The sequence below is a fragment of the Erpetoichthys calabaricus genome, chromosome 4, assembly GCF_900747795.2.
Source record: "Erpetoichthys calabaricus chromosome 4, fErpCal1.3, whole genome shotgun sequence".
Classification (NCBI taxonomy): domain Eukaryota; kingdom Metazoa; phylum Chordata; class Cladistia; order Polypteriformes; family Polypteridae; genus Erpetoichthys; species Erpetoichthys calabaricus.
The window spans coordinates 225,025,602-225,052,143 of NC_041397.2; the positions used below are offsets into that span (position 1 = coordinate 225,025,602).

General features: G+C 36.0%; 1 protein-coding gene across 1 annotated transcript in view; it reads right to left on the reverse strand.

Moving 5' to 3' along the window:
• LOC114650622 (cullin-5) overlaps positions 1–26,542 on the reverse strand; it is a 113,031-nt gene that overhangs the window by 25,509 nt on the left and 60,980 nt on the right. Inside the window, exons 5-14 of the mRNA XM_028800388.2 lie at positions 24,715–24,856; positions 23,689–23,834; positions 23,506–23,586; positions 13,145–13,238; positions 11,542–11,672; positions 10,101–10,208; positions 5,311–5,375; positions 3,743–3,875; positions 2,754–2,885; positions 2,468–2,591 (exon numbers count right to left, since the gene is read on the reverse strand). Coding sequence (XP_028656221.1) covers positions 2,468–2,591; positions 2,754–2,885; positions 3,743–3,875; positions 5,311–5,375; positions 10,101–10,208; positions 11,542–11,672; positions 13,145–13,238; positions 23,506–23,586; positions 23,689–23,834; positions 24,715–24,856 — 1,156 coding nt within the window. The remainder of the gene's footprint in view (positions 1–2,467; positions 2,592–2,753; positions 2,886–3,742; positions 3,876–5,310; positions 5,376–10,100; positions 10,209–11,541; positions 11,673–13,144; positions 13,239–23,505; positions 23,587–23,688; positions 23,835–24,714; positions 24,857–26,542) is intronic.

The window sequence follows — 26,542 nt, forward strand, 5'->3', positions numbered from 1 at the left end:
TGCATTATCTCTGTTGGGGTGCCCAAATTTATGCACCAGTCTAATTTTGTTATGATGCATATTGCATATTTTCTGTTAATCGAATAAACTTAATGTCACTGCTGAAAAACTACTGTTTCCATAAGGCATGTCATATATTAAAAGGAAGTTGCTACTTTGAAAGCTCAGCCAATGATAAACAAAAATCCAAAGAATTAAGAGGGGTTCCCAAACTTTTTCACAAGTGTGGCTAGATATTATCACAGTAGAGATTCTTGAGGTGGAAGAGGCTCGGAACATTTCAAAAATACCTAAACTGGCTCAGTGATAATTGCCAAAAATTGAAACCACTGAATTTCCAAGGCAAGTATTTGAATTTATAAAATCAGCTTCCTGTGCCTGCTTCAGAAATCAAAAACACTACTGGCTAGGAGCTAGATGAATCCAGTTTGATTCTTCTTTCTCCTTAGAGAGACTTGAAGTCCAGGGAACAAAACCATATCGTAATAAGGTAAGACAACAATTACCATGTCTTTTGGTCACATCCCCAAGTAGATCTATAAAAGAAGTCTAGCACTATGAAGGGACAAGTTTGTTACTGGATCTAAAAGTGGCATAAAACAGGAAAACCAGACCGAGAAACAAAATATGTGGAGAAAATACAATAATGATAACACTGGACAGACAACAGAGATTACAAACCAAAAAACCCAGAAAGGGTGTATTCTCTCTTTTGGCACTAAAGGTGCCCCCAGGACTCACTAATTGCTACAAAGATTTAACATGAAAAAATCAGTTACCATAATCATGTGTTCTCTCCATATTCAATATGGTTATTGTGACACTATATAGATTATATCATTAATCTAAACATAATGTTAAATGGAGTGTGACTTAAATTTTTAAGTGTGTTTTTTATGCATATGAAAATTTGTAAGTCTTGCAAATTATAAAACAGACATTGAAATTAAGATTAATTATTTCACACTGAATACTGTGAGTTTTTAACATATAACTTTGAGCAATGGAAAGTTACTAATTGTGAGGCCTGCCTTCAACTCTGATTACACATTGGAAGTCATCAGAAAATCAAATAGCAAAACCTAACTAAAATATTACTTTATGAACCTCAAAATGCATCATGATATTCACCTGCCATGAATCAGGAGGAACATTTTGCACAATCTGAAATGGATGAGAATGAATCTTCTTTCAGCATGTTTCCCTACAGAGACTGTACTGAACTAATAAACTGATAATATGCCAACAGAACTTTGACTCATTGAGAAATATAAACACATTAACACCTGCAAGTGCTTAGACAGCTTATTTCATTATACACAACAGGCCACATCAAAATATATTGTAAAAAAACTGATAATGAACAACCTTAAATTGAAAAGAGGGAATTTTGGATCACAGAATGTAAAGTCAACAACGAGCTGTGTTATCACTGTGAGACATAATGTTAATAGCCTTCCTGAGGATGAATTGATTTTGCCTACTTTACTATGAATTACCAAGGAAAAAACATTTCTCTAAGGATTTTAATGACTATGGAATCTCTGCTAAAGTAAAAACAGTAAATTTCTGTCAAGATTGCAATGTCAAAAGTATTTTTCATCTAAAGTGCTTTGATTTTTTATAAAATCTGAATAGCAAGAAATTCTTAATTTTAATAATAAAATTATATACATAAACTTGGAGGAGAACCTGGAGAGGTGGAGATATGCTCTAGAGAGGAGAGGAATGAAGGCCAGTAGGAACAAGACAGAATACATGTATGTGAATGAGAGGGAGGTCAGTGGAATGGTGAGGATGCAGGGAGTAGAGTTGGCAAAGGTGGAGGAGTTTAAATATTTGGGATCAACAGTACAGAGTAACGGGGATTGTGGAAGAGAGGTGAAAAAGAGAGTGCAGGCAGGGTGGAATGGGTGGAGAAAAGTGTCAGGAGTAATTTGTGACCGATGGGTTTTAGCAAGTGTGAAAGGGAAGGTCTACAGGACGGTAATGAGACCAGCTATGTTATATGGGCTAGAGACGGTAGCACTGACCAGAAAGCAGGAGCTGGATGTGGCCAAGTTAAAGATGCTAAGATTTGCATTGGGTGTGACGAGGATGGACAGGATTAGAAATGAGTACATTAGAGGGTCAGCTCAGGTTGGATGGTTTGGAGGCAAAGTCAGAGAGGTGAGATTGCGTTGGTATGGACATGTGCAGAGGAGAGATGCTGGGTATATTGGGAGAAGGATGTTAAGGATAGAGCTGCCAGGCAAGAGGAAAAGAGGAAGGCCTAAGAGAAGGTTTATGGATGTGGTGAGAGAGGACATGCAGGTGATGGGTTTAACAGAACAAGATGCAGAGGACAGGAAGATATAGAAAGGGTTCATCTGCTGTGGCAAACCCTAACGGGAGCAGTCGAAAGAAGAAGAAGAAGATATATTTAAACTTAAGAATTATCTTTAAAGGCAGGACAAAGAAGATTTACCTGGCAATGCAAGTTTATTATGTTTGTGCATTTCCTTAAAAGCTTGATTCAAGTCTTCGGATACTTTAATATCCTGAAACATTCTGGCAAGTTTGTTCACATAATCTGCAGGCATTCCCACCTCCTAAATTTAGATAAAGTACACATCAGATTATTAACTTAAGTGTTTAAAATCTACTGAATATAATTAAAAATCATACAACAAAAATGAAAAAGGAAAGTTTCTTCCTGCTGGCATTGGTTGCACATATTTAACTCTCAAACAGCTGTGAGATTTGGAACTCACCCTAAGCCATTCCACCATATTTTCTTCAATCTCACTGTCTGCTGAAATATCTAGTATCAATCGACGTGTCAGATGTGCTTTATGGTATCGCATGAAGACATCCTTGTTTTGCACATATTTCAACACCAGCAACTTTTGGGAATATATGGGAAAAAACATAAAAAAATTATTTAAAGTACAAAATGATGTATTTCAGAATACAAAAGTGCACTGAACAGACATATATTATTTTCATTAAAAACATTTAAAGTGTGAAACCAATTTCCAAAATAGTTATTGAACATATGTACTTCTGTCTTAGAAAATTAAGTAGCTCTTAACCACATGTAAATACATCTTCCAACTATGATCTTGGTGATTTAGTCTCATCACGTAATTACCTGTATTCCTAGGTCATTCTCTGCAGCACTGAAAATGCAGGCTTTTTTAAACCTGGTATTTTTCTGTGTCTAAATTTAATAGGCAATCTGTTTGTTTATTTTTCTATTTCTTAAGTTCACTTGAATAATTAAAACATATAACTGACTTCATTTGATAATCAGATATGCTATTTCAGCATTACTTGGACCACTGTGTTTCTTAGCGATTGTTTTAAAAATAACTGGCTATGAAATGAGGAGCAAACCGTGAATTTACAATAAATAACAAGTATTTTGAAACATTCTTCATAACTTAATTCTTGTACTGGAAAAAACAGAAATGTGAAAGCTGAATTTATATCAAATAAGCAATATGCACAAATTAATTAAAACAGGGATGTCAATTAAAGAATAAGACTCTTAAAAAAAAAGAACAAGTCAATTAAAATTAAAGCAAAAGAATTGTTTTTTATTACCAGTGATAGTTTATTAGTAATTAAGACAGGGGATGGAAAGAAACCTAGGACCCAAGCACTTTCTTAAAATATAGTCTACGATGTACAGAAAGTAAATCATATATAACACAGAATATTATCTTGCTCATTTCATTCATGATATCGTAGAACTTACCACCTCTTTGAGTTTTGCCTCAATTTCCTCAGATGTCAGCTTTTTACTTAGCGGAGTTTTTCTAAGTAGCATGTCACAGTAGTTTGCTAGCAGCTCCGGGCATTTTGATTCAGGCTGTGTTTTTAACCCAACTCTGAATTTACATTCACAAAGGAAACAAAAGAGGGGGAAAGGAAAACAATAAATTTGGGAGTTTTATGTCTGTTGTAGAGAAATAATTGAAAAATGTATTACCAAAACTGCAAACTGTGGAGGAATGTAAAAATTGGTCTGACAAAAACTCATAAAACTTAACAAAAATATACACAACAGATCTAGCATTAGCACATGCAGTGTACAAAACATTTTTGTAAATACATGTTTCATTTGATGTAAGAAAAAGGTGCTAGTTAAAAAAAATATATATACAGTGAGGAACATAAGTATTTGAACACCCTGCGATTTTGCAAGTTCTCCCACTTAGAAATCATGGAGGGGTCTGAAATTCACATTGTAGGTGCATTCCCACTGTGAGAGACAGAATGTAAAAACAAATTCAGGAAATCACATTGTATGATTTGTACAGAATTTATTTGTATTGCATTGCTGCACATAAGTATTTGAACACCTGGCAATCAGCAAGAATTCTGGCTCTCAAAGACCTGTTACTCTGCCTTTAAGAAGTCCACCTTTACTCCACCTAGTAATCTTAATTAGTAGCACCTGTCTGAGCTCTTTAAAGACACCTGTCCACCCCACAGTCAGTCAGACTCCAAATACTACCATGGGCAAGACCACAGAGCTGTCAAAGGACACCAGAGACAAAATTGTGGACCTATACAAGGCTGGAAAGGGCTACGGGGCAATTGCTAAGCAGCTTGGTGAAAATAGATCAACTGTTGGAGCAATTGTCAGAAAATGGAAGAGGCTAAAGATGACTGTCAGTCTCCCTCAGACTGGGGCTCCATGCAAGATCTCACCTCGTTGGGGTATCACAGATGATAAGAAAGGTGAGGAATGATAAGAAAGGAAACTCTAATTTCTGCAAGAAATTGAAACCATTATTCTTTGTATGCAAGAATGTGCAATAAAAATCCACATTAGGGAAAAAATTACAATAATTCAAGTAACCTAAACGCCATAAGAATTTGTGTGTTCAGTTTTATCCTATTTCTTCCATTTTTATGTCATGTCATTTTCAAACCAACCTGAAAAGGATTGTGTGGGGGGTGTGGGTTGGGTTTTGGCTGAAGCCTATTCAAGCTAGTACAGGGCACAAGACAGGAATAAACCGTGAACAGAGTGCCAGTCCATTGCGGGGTGAACACACACGCACACACACACTAGGGCCAGTTTAGTATTGTCAATCCACATAACTTGTTTGTCTTTGGACTGTGGGATGACACTGCAGCACCTGGAGGAAACCCACACAGACATGGGGAGAACATGCAAACACTACAAAGGGAGGAACAGGGATGCGAACTGCACCACCTTGCTGCCCAGCCATGTTTATGTTTTTCATATCCTTGCAAAGAATTAAAAAAAAAAAACAAAAAAGAAAAACAATGTAACGATAAAAAAATACATACCCTTTCTGTTTCAGTGGAAGTTCTAGTTTAAATATTGTAGCATCATTCACAACGGCTTTATATGCCTACAAAGAAAAGATAATTTCAATTTAAAATTTTTACATACATTTAAAACAGTATTAAGAAATGCATTTAATGATAAAACAAGTTTTCAAAATATCATTTATAAATTGGAAATTAGTAAAACATATTTTAATGAATTTAGTACACACATTACCTTCAAAGTGATACCATATCTATATGAACTGTGGCACTAACGTTATTTTTCAACATCAATATGTGGCTAAAACAAAGATTCTGAACGGTAATGTGGTGTATATTCCTGGTTGCTGTAGAAACTGCTTAAAACTCGCACTCTATAAAGTCGCAGAATTAAAAACCTGCAGATAAAAGTGAACTAACAAATTTATCCATGTAAGAGATTCCAATGTTAAACTGTTTGCTGGTTCAGTTTTAAAGGCCCAAAATACTTTTTTATATTTCTGGTAATGTTTTTTTTAAAATTGTACAGTACAGTATCACAAGATCTATTGTCAACTTTCTCCCAACGACGTACAGTCAGAGAAGATAAAATGCAACACATCAAAATATTTGTCCCAGGTGTGCCAGTCTGGAACTCATTCAATAAAGGGAATATATTTAGAAATATACTTCCATTTAAAAAAGCAAATTAGAGCAAAAGCTATTTCATTTGATGTAGTATTTGATGTATATTCTCTTTCAGTTTCATGCTATTAATTTCCCTATATAAGTGTTTTAAGTTTTTGATTGAACAAAACCAAAACCTCAGTGAGAAAGCATTAGGTTGCCTAAACATGAGTAAAGAAAGGTGTACAATACACCAATATGTCCAACATCTTCTACTTCACTTAATTAATCATTCCAGTGCCGAAGAAGTCTCCCATCACCAGCCTAAATGATTATCGCCCTGTGGCCCTCACTCCGGTAATCATGAAGTGCTTCGAAAGACTGGTTCTCCAGCACATCAAGGACTATCTCCCCCAAGACTTCGATCCCTACCAATTCGCATATTGCACGAACAGATCCACAGAAGACGCCATTGCTGTAGCTCTCCACTCTGTGCTGAGCCATCTGGAGCAGCAGCAGAGCTATGTCCGGATGCTGTTTGTGGATTACAGCTCAGCTTTTAATACAATCATTCCTGACATTCTCATCACCAAACTGGTCACTCTTGGCCTCCCCCCTCTCACATGTGTCTGGATAAGAGACTTTCTTACCAACCGGCTCCAGACTGTGAGACTCGGCCCCCACCACTCCTCCATTCGCACACTAAACACCGGTACCCCGCAAGGCTGTGTGCTGAGCCCCCTTCTGTACTGTCTCTACACCCACGACTGCAGTCCAGCCCACAACAACAACAACCTCATCGTCAAGTTTGCTGATGACACCACAGTGGTCGGACTCATCTCAAAGGGAGACGAGGCAGCTTACAGAGAGGAGGTCCTGAAGTTGGCAGCCTGGTGTTCAAAGAACAATCTGGCTCTGAACACCAGAAAAACCAAGGAGATCATTGTCGACTTCAGGAGGCACAGCACCGACCTAGCCCCCCTCTACATCAATGGCGAGTGTGTGGAGAGGGTCCATACCTTCCGGTTTCTTGGCGTCCTTATCTCCGCTGACATCTCCTGGACAGACAATATCACAGCAGTCATCAAGAAGGTTCAGCAGCGGTTACACTTCCTGAGGGTCCTCAGAAAGCACAACCTGGACTCCAACCTGCTACTGACCTTCTACCGCTCGTCCATCGAGAGCCTGCTGACGTACTGTATCACAGTATGGTACGGCAGCTGCACCATGGCAGACAGGGAGAGGCTTCAACGAGTAGTAAAGGCAGCACAGAAGATCATCGGCTGCCCTCTCCCCTCCTTGATGGACATTTACATCTCCCGCTGCCTCAGCAGAGCAAAAAACATCATTAAGGACAGCTCCCACCCTGGCTCTGATCTGTTTGACCTGCTGCCCTCAGGGAGGCGCTACAGGTGCATCACAACAAGGACAAACAGACTCAAGAACAGTTTTTTCCCAAAAGCCATAACCATTCTAAACTCACACATGCACTGACTACACAGTCTAACCCCCCAACCCCTGGACTTCCTTCTATCCATCAACTGTGCAATATCCAATATCTAAATGGTACTGATAATAACTGTGTAATATCTGTATACTGTACAATATCATTACTCTCAGGGTCCAACATCCACTACTCACTGCACATGATCAGCACTATTGTGCAATATTTAAATAATTTGCAATAACCCAATAGTGCAATAGTTATTTATTCTTTTCAGTATTTAAATAATGTGCAATAACTCGATTTAGTTATTATTCTTTCCATTTGTATATAGCGTCGCAAAACTTTTTTGCAACTTTTTGCACCATTTGTTTATTTGTTTACTTACTTGTTGTGTTCTACATATATGTCTGCACTGAAGGAGCTGCTTTTAATCTCATTGTACATATGTATAGTGACAATAAAAGGCATTCTATTCTATTATTGTGACAGACAGGAAATCTGGCTTTTTACAGAAGCTCTTTAAATAAATAAACAGGTAGATAAGTAAGTAAATACATAAATAAATTAATATACACACACACTTTGGGTTGAACAAAGAAGAAAATTAAAAAGAAACTGTCTGACTTGGCAATCATGGTCACAGTGAGGCATTATGCAGGCATATTGCTGTTGGTAAAAAGAAACACCAGGAGTGTTTCTTGACACACTGCTGCTGAATAATTTGTTGGCTGAAAGTACTCAGGATTAGTGTGTTTCAGAGGGGATGTGCAGCATTGTTCATAATGGAACTCAGTTCTGTTTTAGCTCTCTCCTTTGGTACACCCTCCAGGGGGTCCACAGTGCATCCTATAAGTGAACTTGCCCTTAAAAGTAGCTTGTTGATTCAGTGAGCTTTTCTTGGAAGTGATGTTACCAGCCCAACACACCAAAGTGCAGAAAATTGCACTGACCATCATAGAGTTACAGAAGATGTGAAGGGTGTTGCTTCCCACATTAGAGGAACACAGTCCCCTAAAGAAAAAGAGCCTGCTCTCCCCTTTGTTATATAATTCCTCTGTGTTCAGAGACCAGTTCAACCTCTCATTAATGTAGACCCCCTAGTACTTGTAGGAGTGGACAACCTCTGGATTAACTCCTGGAATAGTGACCAAACATAGAGGCTCTTTGATGCGGAGAAAGTCAATAACCAGTTCCTTGGTTTTGCTGATGTTAAGATTCAAACAATTCTATTTGCAGAAAGAAACAATGTTCTCTGCCTGACTCCTATATTCTATCTCATCCCCTTTATGGATACACCCAATAAGTGCAGAATCATCTGTGAATTTCTGAAAGTAACATGACCTAGTGCTATATTTACGGTCTGAGGTGTAGAGAGTGAAGAGAAAATGAGACAGGACTGTTCCTTGTGGTGCTCACATCACATTAATGAGAATTTTAACATGACTTGCTAGAATTCAACCTATATCTTGTGATGTCCCAACAATATAGATAATGTATGCAATGGCAAGAAGAAATACAACCAGTTTATGAAAAGAACTGTCTATTTCACTACATTACAGAGTATAAATGTGTTTATATATCCGTTCTTTTTCTAGCTATGCTATATCAACTTATTTACACAAACTGAACTCTTACTTTTTTAAAATCAGTAAGTTCTTGACATAATGCTATAGAGTAAGTTTAATAAAAACATTTCCAACTGTTTATTTTTAACTTACCTTATCCAAGGAGTGGCAGGGTGAGCTACAGAAGAGACAATGTTTTTTTTTATACATTTATTTTCAAGTACTTTTTTTAATGTTATTGTCTTTGTTTGCATAGAACTGAAAATTCTGTCCTATGTGTTGGTGTTCAATGTGCATGAGCTCAAGGAGCTTACCAATGCAACCTTACACATCTCTGATCAATATAACCTACGTCTGGCTTTACAAAGTGCTATTGTATGCTGTTGTACAGTGCAAGATGAAGTTTGATTTGCTGTATTCGTTGCTGTTGCGTATTTGTTGTGAAATGAAAATAATGTGGGCTTTAGATGTATTGCAAACACACACTGTCCCCAAGCTCCCTCCCCACCCCAACTAGTAAAAATCAGTACTTCCCTGCCAAACATGTTTTGGTCCCAACCTTGCTGTTCAGCTTACTGTTTTGCTGCAGATTTATTTACTTATTGAAATTTTCACAGCCACCAGTACATTGAACACGGAAGACAAAAAAAGTCTTGTTTGCAGCATATTTTTATTTTGTAGTTTTCTGCAAGGTTTCAGATAATAAGAAGGTCGAATAACATGGTATCTTATACTTTGGTTGAATGCAAGTAGACAAATATCAGTTTTGAAATTACACTTTGCGTTTTAGCATTCAGATTAGAATAAACCTGTGACACTCTTTAAGATAACTGTTTTCAGATTAGTCAGATTTTTCAAAGCAAGCCAACTGGGAAACAAATTGCATGTGTCCAAACTCTAATAAGAAAGATGGCATTCAAATTTATTTCATTCATTCACTCATTTTCCAAACCAATTTCAAAATTTGTATCATTTTTAAATAAAAAACATATTTGATGTTTGGAGATGTGTAGTTTTATCAAATAGTATTTATACACCTACAAGTAGCAATATTTACCAGTGTATCCCTAAATCTAACTAAATTTCATTTTTGCACCTGTCTTGGATACCTTATTCAGGATACATAAACACGATAAAAACTCACAAAAACATTTATATTAGATAGACAACATCAAATAAAACATACTTACCTTGTCTCTAGCAGTAAGGAAACGTGGGTCATCTTGAAAGGCTTCTTTAACAAGTTTACTGAATCGGTTAAATAATGTTAGGAGTTGCTCTACATATTTTTCAGAATCCTTAAAATAATAAAGACATGAGACCATGATATGTTTACAACCAGACAGTAGGATGGAGTTACAGCAAATGCATTAATTTAAAGTTCCAGTATTGCAATGTCTGTTCCTGAATTGTCTATATATGGGAAAAAAAATCTAAACTTGGAACCTCTAAAAAATAGGTGTTGGTGTACTTTTTCCTTCAATAAATGAAAGGATCATTTAAAAACTGTGTATTGTGTTTACTTAGGTCGCATTTTGTATTATAATAAATTTAACAGGAGATCAGAAACGATTAAGTGTTATGAATAAGTAAAATTAGAAGAAATCAGAAAGGGGGCAAAGCTTTTCCTACTTCGCTCCTTATCCATTAGTGAAAACAAAACAAAACCACAATCTGATTACAAGATGACAAAATATTAATTTAAAATTAACTAATGTCCTACTCAAGCTTGTAAAAACAGTGTAGGAAATGCTGTTCAAAGAAAATTCTTTTCCTTTGGCCAATCAGCTTTAAACTCAGTCTCTGATACCATGACTCAGGTCAGGTTAGGTCATGTGGCTTTATTGTCATACCAACTATATACAGTATAGCAGCATACAGAGTGCATGAGAAAGAATCCCCAAACTGTTGTTACTGAAACAAAAAAAAAAACTTCATATCTTGTTCACAAATTTATGCAAAATCCTTTGTGCTTTGATGAAAAAATCTCAGAATGACAGAGATTGACCAAAAGGTGTTAAGTGCTCGTATTCTTGAAGTATACGACCTTGACCTTGCTAACTCTTTATAGAACACTGTCCTGTAATTATAACTTTAAAAAAATCCTAGTAAGGAAAAAATATAGTATATGACCTTGACCTTGCTAACTCTTTTTAGAACATTGTCCTGTAATTATAACTTTAAAAAAATCCTAGTAAGGAGAAAATATAGAAGATATGTTATTTTCATAAACCCAGAAAAACATGTTAATTGTCAAGATAAACTGCCAGTGTTACAAAGTAAATAGATAACAGGATAAAATATACACATAAATATGGATATAATAAATGGTAATAAACAGCAAAAAATGTATGCATAACATCGTATCATGTAATTTTCCAGGATATCCTTAAGTGAATAGTTAGCAAAATCTATGCTTCCAAACTGAATATCATTCTAATCTAGTTAAATTATTTTTTCACTCTATTCTTTGCTCACTTGTTGTGGAAAATGTCATAATTGTAAAATCCTGACCTAATCTTGGGTCATACTTGGAATTTGAGGAGTAACAAACATGAACTGATCTTCAAAAAAAAAAAAAAAAAGATAGCTTAGTAAATATTAAGTATAGCTATTACAATTAATACTTACAGTAGTGATTGTTTCTGCTGCAGCCACCATATCTGCTAATCCAGCACTAATAATGTGCTCCTCTAAATCTTTCAACATGGGTTCAATTCCATTTGGCACCTTATCCATTAGTGAAAACATTAGATGCAGTTCTGAACAAAGTAAAACCACAACAAATAAATATGTTTCTTAAATTTCAAACTTTTGAGATAAGAATGAATTTTAAGTTTAAATGTCTGAAAGCCAAGTAATTAAGTTAGTAAAAATATTTCCAAAAATACACATGTGGTATATAAAATCTATGTATCAATGCAATCTCAATCAATTTAAAGTAAAACATATTGTAATAGCTAGCTTTAGGTAGTGTAAGAGTTAAATATTAAAGGCCAATGTCTGTATATTTTATTCTTTTAAATAACTAGAAAACCACCAATATTTATCAACCCAAGGCTAGGAATTTGAGAACAAATTAAGTGACAGTCATTTTGTGGGCTAGGTGGCAAATATGTCCACTGCTTTTTACTTGCTTGCTTAAACATCTATACAGTGGAAACTCGGGTCACAACTGTAATTCATTCCAAAGCTCTGGTCGCAACCCGATTTGGTCGTGACCCGAAGTAATTTCCCCCATAGGATTGTATGTAAATACAATTAATCCGTTCCTGACCATACAAGCTGTATGTAAGTATATATACGCTCACTCGTGCTCTCTCTCTCTCGCGCTCTCTGCACAGGGAATGCACTGGGAGAGACTGAACACGTGTGGAAATCTTCAGCGCATACGAACTGGCAGGGAAACTGGCTTGTTTGTCACCCGAGTGTGTAGTCGTGAACAGATGCAAAAGTTTGGCGAACTTTTTGGTCGTAACCCGATTTGTACGTGGTCCGAGACGTTTGTGACCCGAGGTTCCACTGTATTATGTAATAAAAAGACAAGGATAGTGTGAACTATGAGAAAACTTGTTTTAGAAATATAGCTGCTTAAAATTTCAACCTTGAGAGATGGTTGTACATCAAGTAACTTACATTTGAAAGGCCTGGTGTCCCCTATATGAGTCCTCCTGGTTTTGACTTAAACTGTGTGCTTGATCAATGAATTACTTTTGGACACTTACACAAGGTATGAGGTGAAGGGACATTAGGTAATGATGGGAAGAACTAGTAGGAAGAGAGTACTTTGCATAGACAATGAGAAATATAATAAAACTTATGCACTTCTTAGTTTAAGCAATTGCACCATGGTCAACTCTATTTGTTACATTACTTTGTAGTAATAGATTTTTTTCTGCATTCCCATCTGGGCTTCTGAGACTGCCCTCTTTAAAGAAAGAGAATACTTCTCCATGACAGTGGTTATTTATTTAAATAGAATGCTGTACAAAATCATCTATTGAGATTTTGGCAAAAATGTTTAAAGACTAATCAACTTAAGATCATCTTTCGAGTTAGCACTTCCTAAATCATATACCAGCAAAACTTCCATTTAAACAATTCACAAAATGATTAAAAAATTTATAGGGATTACAGCCCTACAAAAGTACAGTACAGCAGTAAATTAAAACCTCATTTAGTTAATTTATAAAATATCAACTTATAAATATAAAATAATGAAAAGATCACTTACTTTCAGTTTCATTTCTTTTTATCATGCCTGGACATTCTGCTAAAATAGTTTCTTTAAATGATGTTACAAGTGCATTCACACAGCACTCCATAAGCTACAACGACAAAATATTATACAAAATTAATAAGAAACATGCAGAATAAAGACTAAAAATCATAAAATTTCAGGATCAGTTTTCAGCATTCATTGCAGAACTCTGAGAAATGCCCACAAACTCTACTGTAAACTGTACAAACAACTGCAAAGTAGGAGTAAAGTGCTTTAGAAGACAAAATGGCACATCAGCCTAAACACATGCCTCATCTGCTCTCTACTTGTTGAGGGAATGTTTACATTTTGCATCCTAAACTATGTATAGCTCAGGTTTTCCTGCCTACAGTAAAGATAGCTCTGCTTGTCAAACGTTGGTGTGAAAAATATGTACTTTAGAAAACCACAACAGGAATTAGCCAAACCAAAAATTGTGCTGACTTAGTTTGCTAGATAATCTGGCCATTTTTGATTCAACTTTAGTCGCTGCATATCCCACTTCAGTCAATAACACAAATCTGACCATAGGGCGATTGGCTAAACCAGTGAAAGGCAACCTTTTTCGAGTTGCGGCGCACTAAGTCCAAAAATTTTCTTTTGCGGCGCACCTGAGGGACTACCCATAAATAAAGTCGTGACAACACAATCTATGGACAATCGCCAATAAAAACAGTAGCATTCGAATTTTCTCATTCTATATTTGCTCCGCCTTCTTCTATCCATACAGTGAGCAAGATCATCTAACAACGAGACTTTTTAAGTCTCACGAGATGTGTTTTTGACACCGCTGGTGTTGATACAGTGGAACCTCTAGATACGAGTTTAATTCGTTCCAGCACTGAGCTTGTATAGCGAATTTCTCGTATCTAGAACAAACTTCCCCATTGAAAATAATGGAAATCCAGTTAATCCGTTCCGCACCCCAAATATATTAACATAAAAATCAATTTTCCTAACAAATAACACTGATAAATTATATATACTGTAGTCTACCTTTAATAAATAACACTGGTAAATAATATGACTGATTATTAAAAGAATCAAAACAGGTGTCCAAAGTGCAGTAGAGCATTCAATAAATGTTTAAATAAATAATCCTTAAAACTGTTGTGAAGTGGAGGTTTAAAATACACAAGAATAACAATCCTTTAACACGAGGTTAAAACGTCAAAAGGATGCAGTCTTTAAAAAACAGACGACAATCCCCGGTGCTTCTTCTCTGTTAGCGTCTCACCTACGGGCTCTGCAACAGGCGAGACACTCTTAATGCAGCTGACCTTCTCTACACCGTCCTGCTTCAGCTGTTTGGCTCGCCTGTTCAGCTACACGCGAGCCTGCTCGCCTGCCTTTTTTTTTTTTTTTTTTTCTCTCTCTCTCTCTCTCTCTCTCTCTCTCTCTCCTTTTACTTCTTCTCCCCCTTAACCGGCTCGCGCTTCTCTATATATGCGGGGAGGACATGGCAGCTGCAGCCCATCAGCCACAGGAACAATCATGGATGTGGGCAGTTTCCCACCTGTGCACTTAAGTGAGAAACGCAGACACCGCAGATCGCGGCTCGCAACTGCTACCACGTCCCCTCGCTAAGCTGAGAGCTATACCCACAGCCTGGCTCGTGGCTCGTTACGCGAGCCAATGCTCGCATTTAGATCAGAAATTTTCGCTCATACTTTCCTCGTATTTTAAATTTCTCGTATACAGAGGTGATCGTATCTCGAGGTTCCACTGTATTATGATGAATGGTGAACAGCGAAAATTTTAACTTGCATTCAAAACAAATACATTCGTTTATTCAACAATCTGATTAACCGTTATCTGTTTTTCCAACATAAAATATATTTTTTTTAACATTATCTTTTTAATCAACCAAAAGTTCAAAAACACTAGCAATTTTAAATATTTTACAAAAGTTTTCGCGGCGCCAGACAGTGGGCTAAACAGTGAAATGGGAGCCTGGGAAGTCAAAATTTAGTCCTTTGGAACCAGTTCCTCTGCACTCTGTTGCACATCTATTTAGGCCCTAAAATACTGTCCTGGTGCCAAAATGTCTGACACTGGGACCAAATTAGATTCCCTGGCTGATGAAGAAGTGTCAATCTTATTGCTGAATGCCAGCTCTAACAATATATTTTTTTAAACAATTTGAGGTATTAAAATGAAATTTCATACCTATGTGCATCAGAGCTAAAAGCAAACGTTGGAACTTTACTGTGTCTGGCCCCCTTGCCAAGATTACATGTTGTTGGGAGAAGCCTTGATTTTTTTGAAGATAGATAATCTTCATCCTAACAGTTTTAGGAGATGAGGCAGGTAACTAATGGCTAACTAATCAGATGTCCATCCAGGCTACAGCATTGTGATCTTAAATCACAGACTGTTTACCATTTCACCAATTACTCTTCAATAACTGCTTTCCCAAATCCCACTACTGTGACATCACAAAAAGGGATTCATGTAACAAAATCTAGATCAACTGACAGTCAAACAATAGGGAACATAATTAGACTAGAAGTAAAATAAATTTCTCCTTCACTGGTGCCAGTATTAGTAACTTGATTCAAAAGTATAAAAACAGAAAAAAATATGTCTACAGCTTAAAATACTGCTTGCTAACCCTTAGCTCAATGGAAAATAAAGCTGACTGGATTAAATAGAGGGTGAGCCAAAAAGAAGCACCACATTTCAAATGTTTACTCTACAAAAACACTACAAAATAAAATAAATTTCATTACGACACAAGAAAGGGTATACAAAATAGATTTGGCCATCATTAGCAATACACTCTTCAAAACGATTTTTGAATGCTCGCGTGACCCATTTGGCCATTTCAAGGGGAATAGTGGCGATTTCGTAGTGAATAGTGTCCTTGAGGGCTTCAAGGTTTTGAAGTCAGTGTGTGTATACCTTTGTCTTGAGATTGCCTCACAAGAAGACATCACACAAAATGAGATCAAGCAAACATGAAGGCCATCCAACATCGCCACGCAGGGAGATCAGTTTCCCTGGAAATATCTCCTGCAAAAGTTATATGGATCTCCATGCGGTATGAGCTGTTACTCCATCCTGTTGAAACCAGGCATCCACCACATCCACTTCTTCCAGTTGGGGCCGCAAAACGTTCTCTAGCATTTCAATGTAACGGTCCGAAATGATGGTGATCGTTGCTCCCACCTCCTCAAAAAAGTAAGGACCTACAATGCCAAATTCTGCAACTGCAGCACACCAAACTGTAACACGCTCACTGTGCAGGGGTCTCTGATGAAGTTCACGAGGGTTGGTTTCAGCCCAGTAGCAAAAGTTTTGATTATTTATGCAACCATTCAAATGAAAATGTGCCTTGTCACTGCATCTAGATGAACGGTTTGCAGAATGTTCGCGCTCAACTCTCTACGGCTCTCCCAGTCTCTCTCTCTCTCTCTCTGTGAGTTCCTGCACTACCATCATTTTGTATGGATGGAAATTAATGTCCACATGCAAAATCCTCCTTAAAGACGTGTGGGAATCATTAAGGCAGAAGCATGTTTGCGCACTGAACATCTAGAAGACTTCAAAATTGATGCCCTGACAACTTGGATGTTTTCAGGCATTCATACAGTCCGAGGACGGCATGGAGATTTTCTGTTCAATGTTGTACCGTCTAAATTTAGACATCCACTGAAGAACTGCTTTCCAATTTGGGATGTCACTGCTAGGAGGAATGGTGAAGTGTGTTCGGAAGGTGCGTGGTGTAGTGTGATGGACTTTATTGAATGCTTCGACAGCAAAAGCACAATGCGCACTGGACCAAGGCATGTTGCCGACTGAAAACTACAAGGGATCGCCTATCATAGGACCCCCACCCCAACCCACTCAACTGCCTCTACCTTGTGCAAGGACCTTGAGAAATGTGGTACTTTATTTTGGCTCACCCTGTATATCACAATAAAATCTCTGTTTCCTTACTGAAACCTGGCTTACCAAATCTGACCCTTTTTCTTAAGTTTTAGTCGAACTGAATCGTTTTACATTGCTTCATAAATCAAAAATGCTAGTAGATGAGATAGCCAGTAAGCTTACTTTGTATCACAGGTGAGTTAAAGGAAGCAATTATTAAGAAAATATTGAGAAGCACATATCTATCTATCTATCTATCTATCTATCAAGAACTGCTATATTAGTGAACTGTCAATCTTAGTTTAGATAGGGAGATCATAATTCGCTAAAATACTTTGAGGACACAACAAAAGCAATTGGCCTGTGGGGTGCTTGGAATATTTTTTTATCTTAATTATCAAGAAACCTGATTTTCAACCCATACTGTACAGACAGCTATAAAATTAGGTCAAGTATGGAAAAGCAAAAGATTATTAAAATTATTAATTGACAATTATGCAATGTTAGAAGTGATGTCCCTTAGGAATCAGTTCTGCAGCATTGTTCTTTATAAAAAATATATATACACACACACACAGAGAAACACAGACACACATTAGACATATATAAACAGACCTGTGTATGAATTAGTCTGCTCTGTTCATGCTCAAACACATCCACTAGATGACGCATGCATGCACACTTAAATTTTTTCATTGCTTATATGCACCTCACTTCTCATTATGAAAGACTTGTGTGCAGCAAACGCTGCCGTGCAGTCATTTTGTGCTAATGACACAGATGAAGAGACACAATATTGAAACAAAGCAAACGCAGCGGCTCAACGTGCAAGCAAAACACCTCAGCAATGGAGGGCAAGGCTTTAAGGTTTCACTAAAAACATTGTCTATCTGGAGGTATTTTCTCGAAACAAAGATTAATAGGACTCATATGGCAGCGATATGGCTAAGTTATGGTATTGCCAGTGTCTCCTTCCAAAAGGCAGTGGGACAGCAAGCACAGGTGGGTCCACGTCGTCTGCACTAGTTAATTCTTAAGAGTTAGCTGATGCCTCTCCAAGTTCACGAATATAGTAAAACTGCTAGGAAGTCTTCAGGTTGCTTTTTGTCCCAAAGACCATGTGCAACTAGTAATATATCTATCTATCTATCTATATATACACACACATATATACATATATATATATATATATTAATACACACACACACAGGGTGAGTTAAAATGATGTTAACATTTGAATGGCAGAAACAATTTATTCACAAAACATACTTCATATGTGCAAGATGGTTTACAGGAACATCTCAACCTGTTCGCCATCATGTTCAACACGTAAACAACCAATGAGCAACAGTACCATTTAAAGCCCAGACATACAGTTCATGGGGAATAGATGATACCAGTCCATATTCTGTCCTGCAAGTTATTGATATCATGAACTTTCCTGCTATACACATACTCCTTCTCACCATACCCCATAACCAGAAATCACAGGGTGTCAAATCAGGGGAGTGCAGAGACCATGGCAATGGTCCACCATAACCTATCCATCGACCTGGAAAGGTGTGGTCGAGATAAAAAAAATCCATTAGTGTTAACATAATTTTGGCTCACCCTGAATGTAACTGATTTTGATAAAAATGTAACTAACAAGCTGGTTACGTTTGCAGATAACAAAAACAAGGTGGAATGGAGAATAATCTAGTGTCAGAAACATGAACAATGGATATATATACAGAATTCAGACATGTGACAGTGGCAGATTAAATTTTATGTAAATAAGTATTACATTTCTCGCATAAGAACTAAAAATGTCAGATTTGAATGTACAATGTAGGTCTATAACTTGAAAGTAAATCTTATGAGAAGGACTTAGGAGTAGTAGTGGACTCATTACTGTCCATATCCAGGTAACACACTGAAGTGACTAAGATGTCAATAGGATTTCAGGTTATATGATTGATGGATGGATTTCAAATCAAGGTATCTTATTCTTAAGGTATTCAACACACTAGTATGGTTTGCAATATTGTTTGTAGATTTGTTTTTTGTAGCATACTGACAGATTAGCAAACATTGTCTCCCAAAAGTCTTAACTCAGGACAGTTCCAAAACATATGATCTAGTGAGGTTGATATTATATATACATTAATAATGTTAATCCTCTTTGAGAGAGAGAGATGACACTGAAGAACATCTTCTTTAATGCTTTCCAAATTGTTGCAGATGTTAAGTTTAAAAAGTTTACATTTTCTAGTGACTGTGGCTCTCAAATACACAAAATGTACTGAGACAGTCAGCAGAAATTTCTCTAATATAGTGTGACATTGAGGAAGTTAACTGAAAAGAGCAAGCTTTTTTCAAATTAATTTTGAACCCAGATATCTTTGAAAATTCATCTAGTAGATTTAGTAAAAATTGGCAAAGATTAGTTTGGCTCAGTAATAAAGAAAACTATTATATTGTTGGTGTTGCAGGTTATTATATGTTATATTCTTTCCCATATAATTTCTTTTATTTTGACTGTTGATGTCACCAACCTAAAATGAAGCAGAAACCATGAGACAAAGATGTGCCATTCAAACTGAGATCAGAGTATATGCTCAGTGTTACTTTATTATTGAAAATATAGAATTTGTCATTTATATTCTTATTTAAAAATCTGCAACATCATTAAGATAATGTTTATTTAAAAAACAAGAGGTATACTATATGTCCCACTAAATCAAACACAGAATGAGAATGCATTTCCTGTGCATGAACTAAAGCAATTACTGGGCATTCACCTTCCAATTGATTCACCATCAATTTTTTCATATACAGACAACTTAGTCTACGTTCAAATTGCCACAAGATTCTATATCTTTAAGTGTGTCACTGCATTGTGGATTGTTATGACTAGTGATATTGAAAAAATGAGGATTTCAAATAACTGTAATGCATTAGAGCAAAGCTTTATCAGCCAAGTTGTTAAGGTACAGCATAGTTCAATAACTGAAAATGACCAAAAGTGGTCCACAGACTGTGGAGAGACTGAAAGCCTAAAATTCAGTAACATTTCCCATTTAAATGGCAAAGTGTTATTAAAAAACAGAGCTTTAAAGATACAGTCAATGTAAAAAGTATGTGAACCCTTTGGAATTATCTGGTTTACTGCATGAATTGGTCAAAAAAAGTGATCTGATCTTCATCTAAGTCACAGGTACTGATATACACAATGAGCTTAAGCCAGTGACACATAAAAAGTTCTACTCTTTCATGTTTTTATTTTACAAACGCATTCAACATTCACAGTGGTAGTGGAAAAAGTAAGTGAACCTTGGGATTTAATAACTGGTTGACCCTCCTCTGGCAGCAATGACCTCAACCAGGCGCTTCCTGTAACTGCAGATCAGACCTGCACATCGTGGGGGGGAATTTTAGCCCATTCTTCCCTGCCGAACTGCCTTAACTCTTCCATATTATTTGGTTGTCTTCTGTGTATGGCTCTCTTCAAGTCATTCCACAGCATCTCAATAGGACGGAGATCTGGGCTCTGACTGGGCCACTCAAAAAGGTGGAATTTGTTCTTCTGAAGCCATTGTGCTGTGGATTTGCTGCAATGTTTGGGGTCATTATCCTGTTGCATCACCCAGCCTCTTCTGAGCTTAAGTTGACGGACAGACACCCTCACATTATCTTGGAGAATGTGTTGATAAACTTGTGAATTTATTTTCCCCTCAATGATGGCAAACTGTCCAGGTTCTGATGCAGCAAAGCAGGCCCAAATCATGATGTTCCCTCCACCATACTTTACTGTAGGGATAATGTTTTGATGTTTATATGCAGTGCCCTTTTTAAGCCAAATGTAGTTCTGCTTGTTCCTCCAAAATAATTCAATTTTGGTTTCATCATTCCACAAAACATTTTCCCAGTACCGTTGTGGAATGTCCAAGTGCTCTTTCACAAACTTCATGCGTTCAGCAATGTTCTTTTTTGATAGCAGTGGCTTCCTTCTTGGTGTCCTGCCATGGACTCCTTTCTTGTTTAATGTGTTGCGTATACTGTAGTTGACTCATGAGCAGAGATGTTAGCCAGTTCTAATGACTTCTTCAAGTTCTTTGCTGTCACTCTAGGATTCTTCTTTACCTCACTGCTGACTTTGCGTTGTGCTCTTGGGGTCATCTTGGCAGGGCGCCCACCTCTAGGCAGAGTAGCCACAATACCAAATTGTCTCCATTTATAGACAACTTGCCTAACAGTAGACTGATGAATATCTAAAATCTTTGAGATGACTTTGTAACCCTTTCCAGCCTTATGTAGATTAACAATTCTCGATCGTAGCTCTTCAGGCAGCTCTTTTGTGCGAGGCATGATTCCCATCTGGATATGCTTCTTGTCAAAAGCTCAAACTCAAACTTTATAGTGTTTTTTATCAATCAAAGTAATTCTACGCCACACCTCTGAACTCGTTTCATTAAATGGACAGGTGTGCTAAACTCTGACTGCAATGAGCTTTTAAAAAAGTCATTAGCTTAGGGTTCACTTACTTTTTCCAACCTTCAGTTTCACAGTTTGAATGATTTATTGAATATGGTCAAAAATTCTCTGAAAAATCTGTGTGTCTTTAGTTATAGCAGACTGTGTTTGTTTATTATTGTGACTGACATGAAGATACAACCATGTTTTATATGGGAATTAGACATAAATATAGATAATTCCTAGGGGTTCACATACTTTTACTTTGACTGTATATCCCAGATGAATAACTGTAATTATTAACAAAGATATTCCAATATAGTATGGAATATATTTTGTTGCAAATATAGCTTTAATCTAAAGAAAAAAACGAACAAATTCAAGTAGTATGAAAAAAATCAAATTTGTTCAAGGGCAATGAATACCTTCTGAAGACAATTTCAATATTCCTAATTTCCATCTTCTAACTAACATACCAAATTTAAGGTAATGGGGAAATTATTATTATAAATTATAAATATGCTCCAGATAAGACATTGCTTACATGGATCATCACAAGTGGCACTTGTCCCTTACTGGGCACACTTGCACACAAACCCACACTCATTCATATAGTGCCAATTTAGAAACATTAATTACACTAGATTCATCTAGATTTAGGAGGAAAACCCAGCAAAAAAAAAAAAACTCCACAGTTGGTAATAAAAGATTACCGATGTGACAATTTAATTGCCTGCAGTTAAGTGAATTTTACAAAACTGATATACTGTATAGATGTAGATATAGATTATATCAATCAATTCAATACTTGGTTGCTTGTTATTTTAGGCTTAATCAAACTGCCCTAGTTTACTTGTGTAATTTCTTTGTCAGATTTATGTTAGCACCTCTACTCAATTAAACAACAGACAAAACTAAAACTCAGTTATAAGAGACATATTCACCTTCAGTCATCTATCTGTTAATTTTCTGTTACCACTTTTCAATTACCACAATAACAGTCAGTGCCTATCTACTGTAGGTCAAACTGGCCGGGTAGAGGAACCTGCTCTGGATCGACCACCTCCACACCACATATGACACAGACACATATACACAAGTTTACTGCACGAATTCAAATTCACCAATTTACCTTACAAATCTTTGCCATGTGGGGTGGAAGCAGAGTACCAAAAGAAAACCTATACAATGAGAAAATTCACAGACACCAGCCAACCTACAAGATGAGTTATTATCTGATCCCACCAAAGGTCATGCAAAAAGACAATTTTCCTTCGGGGACTAATAAGATATATTAAAAAAATCCTTGGAGCTTTAAGACAACAGTATTATTTAACCTACAAAGCTTTAAATGGCCTTACACCAGACTACATCAGTGACCTTCTCATTCACTATGCTCCTGTTTGCCCACTAAGGTCCTCCGATTCTAGCAATTTTGTTGTGCCTCATACTAACCTGCACTCTATGGGTGACAAAGCCTTTAGCTTTATAGCATTCAGACTTTGGAATGACCTCCCTACATTAATTAGATCAGCAGACTCCATTTATTGTTTTAAAAAACAACTTAGAACTCAGGAAGGCTTTTAGCTTAACCTGATATTCTGCTTCCTCTTTCAGTCTTCCTCTCTGTCCAGATGCTCAATATAATTTGTGTGTGTGTTAGATCACAAATGATGTTATTTGCTAAGCTTTCTGTTGGTACTGAATTTAGTATTTTACTCAGGTTTATTGTCTTTTATTCTACCTTAATGCCTTTGTATATTCCGTATCTATGTGTTTCAATGTTCTATTCAGGAAACATTTGTATCCAATGTTACATATATCTACTGTTTCTTTATGAGACTCAGAAGTACCATGAGCATAAGGCAATATATATACATATATATATATATATATATATATAAATAAAATGTATTATTATTATTGTTACTGTGTTGTGGTACTATCCATTTTTAAAATAATTTCACCTATGACTAGCCAACACATAAAAACACAAGAAAACTTACTGCTTGTACAGAGTTACATTCACGTCTTGTCTCTAAATAACGAAGTGCTCTTTTCTCCTCTTCTCTTAATTTAGCATCTGCCTAGAAAAATGTGTTTGTACAAATTAAGATAATGCATAATGAAAATATATAATCATTAGTAAATGTAAAATTTCACAATTATGCAATTTCTAATTAACATACATATTTCATATAATTTTGTACACCATTTTGCTGTAAATAGGATGGAGCTTGAGTTCTGTAAAACCTCTCAGTGGAGTCTAAATATGCCTTTTCAAAATTGTCTCGATAGATCTGAAGTTTGTCTTCTGGATTTGAACAAAGATTTACTGCAAAAAAGAAAAAATAAATGTTAGAATTCAAAATTCACCAATACTTTGTGTCTGTGTGTATACTATATATACACACATACACAAAACACACAGACATATACAACATGCATAAAACAACCATATTTTTCAAGTGCAGTGTTTTTTAACTCCAGTCCTTGGGGCACCCTCATGTCTACCGGTTTTTATTCCAACCAATTTCACAATCAGTGCATCATTCTTAGTCTTAATTGATCTCACTGTTTCCTGAGATGTGACTTTTTCCTCTCTTATTCCAAGAAATTCTGAAGTATGTGTTTTTGCCAAAACATATCCAAATACGGTTTGCTCCAGTACTAATGACTAGCAATAAGCAGTGCAAACAACACTGAATCCTAAATGAGACCAATTACTTCACTGTCATTTTTACTTTTCTGCTTCGGAATCCAGAAGAATTTCTTAAAAATGAACTGACAAGTAAATATGGCACTGGAGTAGAAAAGAGTTAATTAAAGGAAAGGAAACGTAAGCTTTTCAAGTTTTGACAAAAACACAAATGACAGAGTGAGAGAACAAAAAAGAAAAACTTACTAAATAACGAGATCAACTAAAAGAATGATGCAGAAGGTGAAGCTGGTTGGAATAAAAACCTTCATTCAAAAGGGTTCCTGGGGACTAAACTTAAAACAACTGTTCTAGTGCATTTCTTTAACAGGTTGACTGCTGTTATAGAGAAACCAACAAATCTATTTTGCATTTGCTACCTCTGTAAAATGTAATGTAATTATTTGTTTGAAGAAATAAATACAACTAAGTAGGTTATTGTTCTTTACAACTATTTTGAATCTTGTATTATAATAAAATGAATGAGAAAAAAAGTTTATTTGCATCTTGAGCTTACCATAAGACTCTCTTACTCCTATTACAAGCTGTGAGTCAAAAGCTTCTCCTAAACGCTCGGCATGCACAAGCTTCATAGCACTATCTTGAAGTCGATTTTTTATGTTGGAGAAAATTGATTCATTCCATGTGTCTAACATGAGCTGTTTAAAACATAATTCATAAAACAAAAACATAAATGCTTTTCCCTTAGAATTCATTTAAATTGATATAAAAATGGTCATATCATCAACATTCGAAAATTGAACCCCCAGAAACACAAACCCATGCACGATAAATGGTTTTTATATTGTTTCAGTCTGTAAAGATCTCAATGATTCTAAAGTAATACATTATAAACGAACTGAATTTTAAATAATAAATAAGCATTATGATACTCTTCAATTAAGTGAAAAACATTTATTAATAAAAATTCCCAAACTAATGCACTAAAATAAATACTGATTATAAATAAAAATATCTTGCCTCATTCCCTGAACACTTTATTAAATTCATACTTTGCATAATGTTAAGGACTGTACATTGTGAAATAAAGGTGGGTATGACACATAATAAGATCATAAATGAAGAATGCATTTTGCATCATACAACTTTACAAATTGTCCTTGACATGTTATTAATTACAGATACAATTTGTCATTGCTCTATCAGTATTTTTCATGTTCATCAAAGCTATCCTTAAGGGACATGTACTAATGTGCTATTTTGAATTGCTTTCATACTGCTTAATGAACATTTTTTGTTATTCTGTAATTATTACAAATTCAATAACTCAAAATACAAAAACATCAACATAGAAAATTTTGAAAAAATTAAGTTTGCCACATGTATTAGTGATTTTGTCAAAGATTCAACACCATTTTATGTTCATAAAGGTGTAATATCATTCCAAGGCAATTCTAGCACTTGAGTACTACTACTACTTTTTTTCCCCACTAACATTTTAGTCAACATTTTTTTTTTTATTAATAGTAAAGCACTGGTTTTAAAAGATTGTTCTGTGCAATGTTGCATGAGACCTTGGGAGATTATTACCTGTAAAGCTAAGAATCTTTTGTAAATAGATAGTAAGCACTACACAAGATCAGAAATTAGACAGAGCTGCATCACTACGGGAACAACTGAACCCATATACTCTTCTCCCTGTTCTTGTCTTTCTTGACTAATTAGTCTTCCTGTTTCTCCAAAGTTCTTTCGAGCAAAGAAAACTTCCTCATGAATGCAAGTTCTGGAGTGAATAGGACATGCTTTGAGGTTTTATATTTCTTGGGAAACACACATCTGCTTCCGAGGTAAATACTTTAATTAGTGATTTGGGTGCACCTCTCTTAAAGCCTGCATTCAAAAGCAAAAGAAGAACCACTCAAAAATATACTAAATACTTGTAATATACTATGCTTACTCACATCACTGCTAGTAGTATATACCTGAAATATATGAGTTCACCTTTCAACAAAGCTGTTCAAAAGATTTACATTAAACTGATATCTTAGCTGATCTTTCTTTTATGGCATTTTATATGGTAACATTTGAATTTGCTGTAAATAAGCATTGACACAAAACTGACTCCTTAGCTGCAGCCATACTGTATACAGCATTACAGGAAAAATGTACATGAGCACAACTACATCAAGGTTCTTTTCTGTGATTACTAATGTCAACACACAGTGCTTTACTTGTACAATCTGCATTATAATTCCGTTAATATATTAGTTATGCAGAGTATGAAATATTTAGTGAAGTTCAGTTTTTACTTAATCAAAATAATAATTATTCATACCATTATAAAAAAACTTACTTGAACTGCCCCTGCAGTGTTTGCAGACATC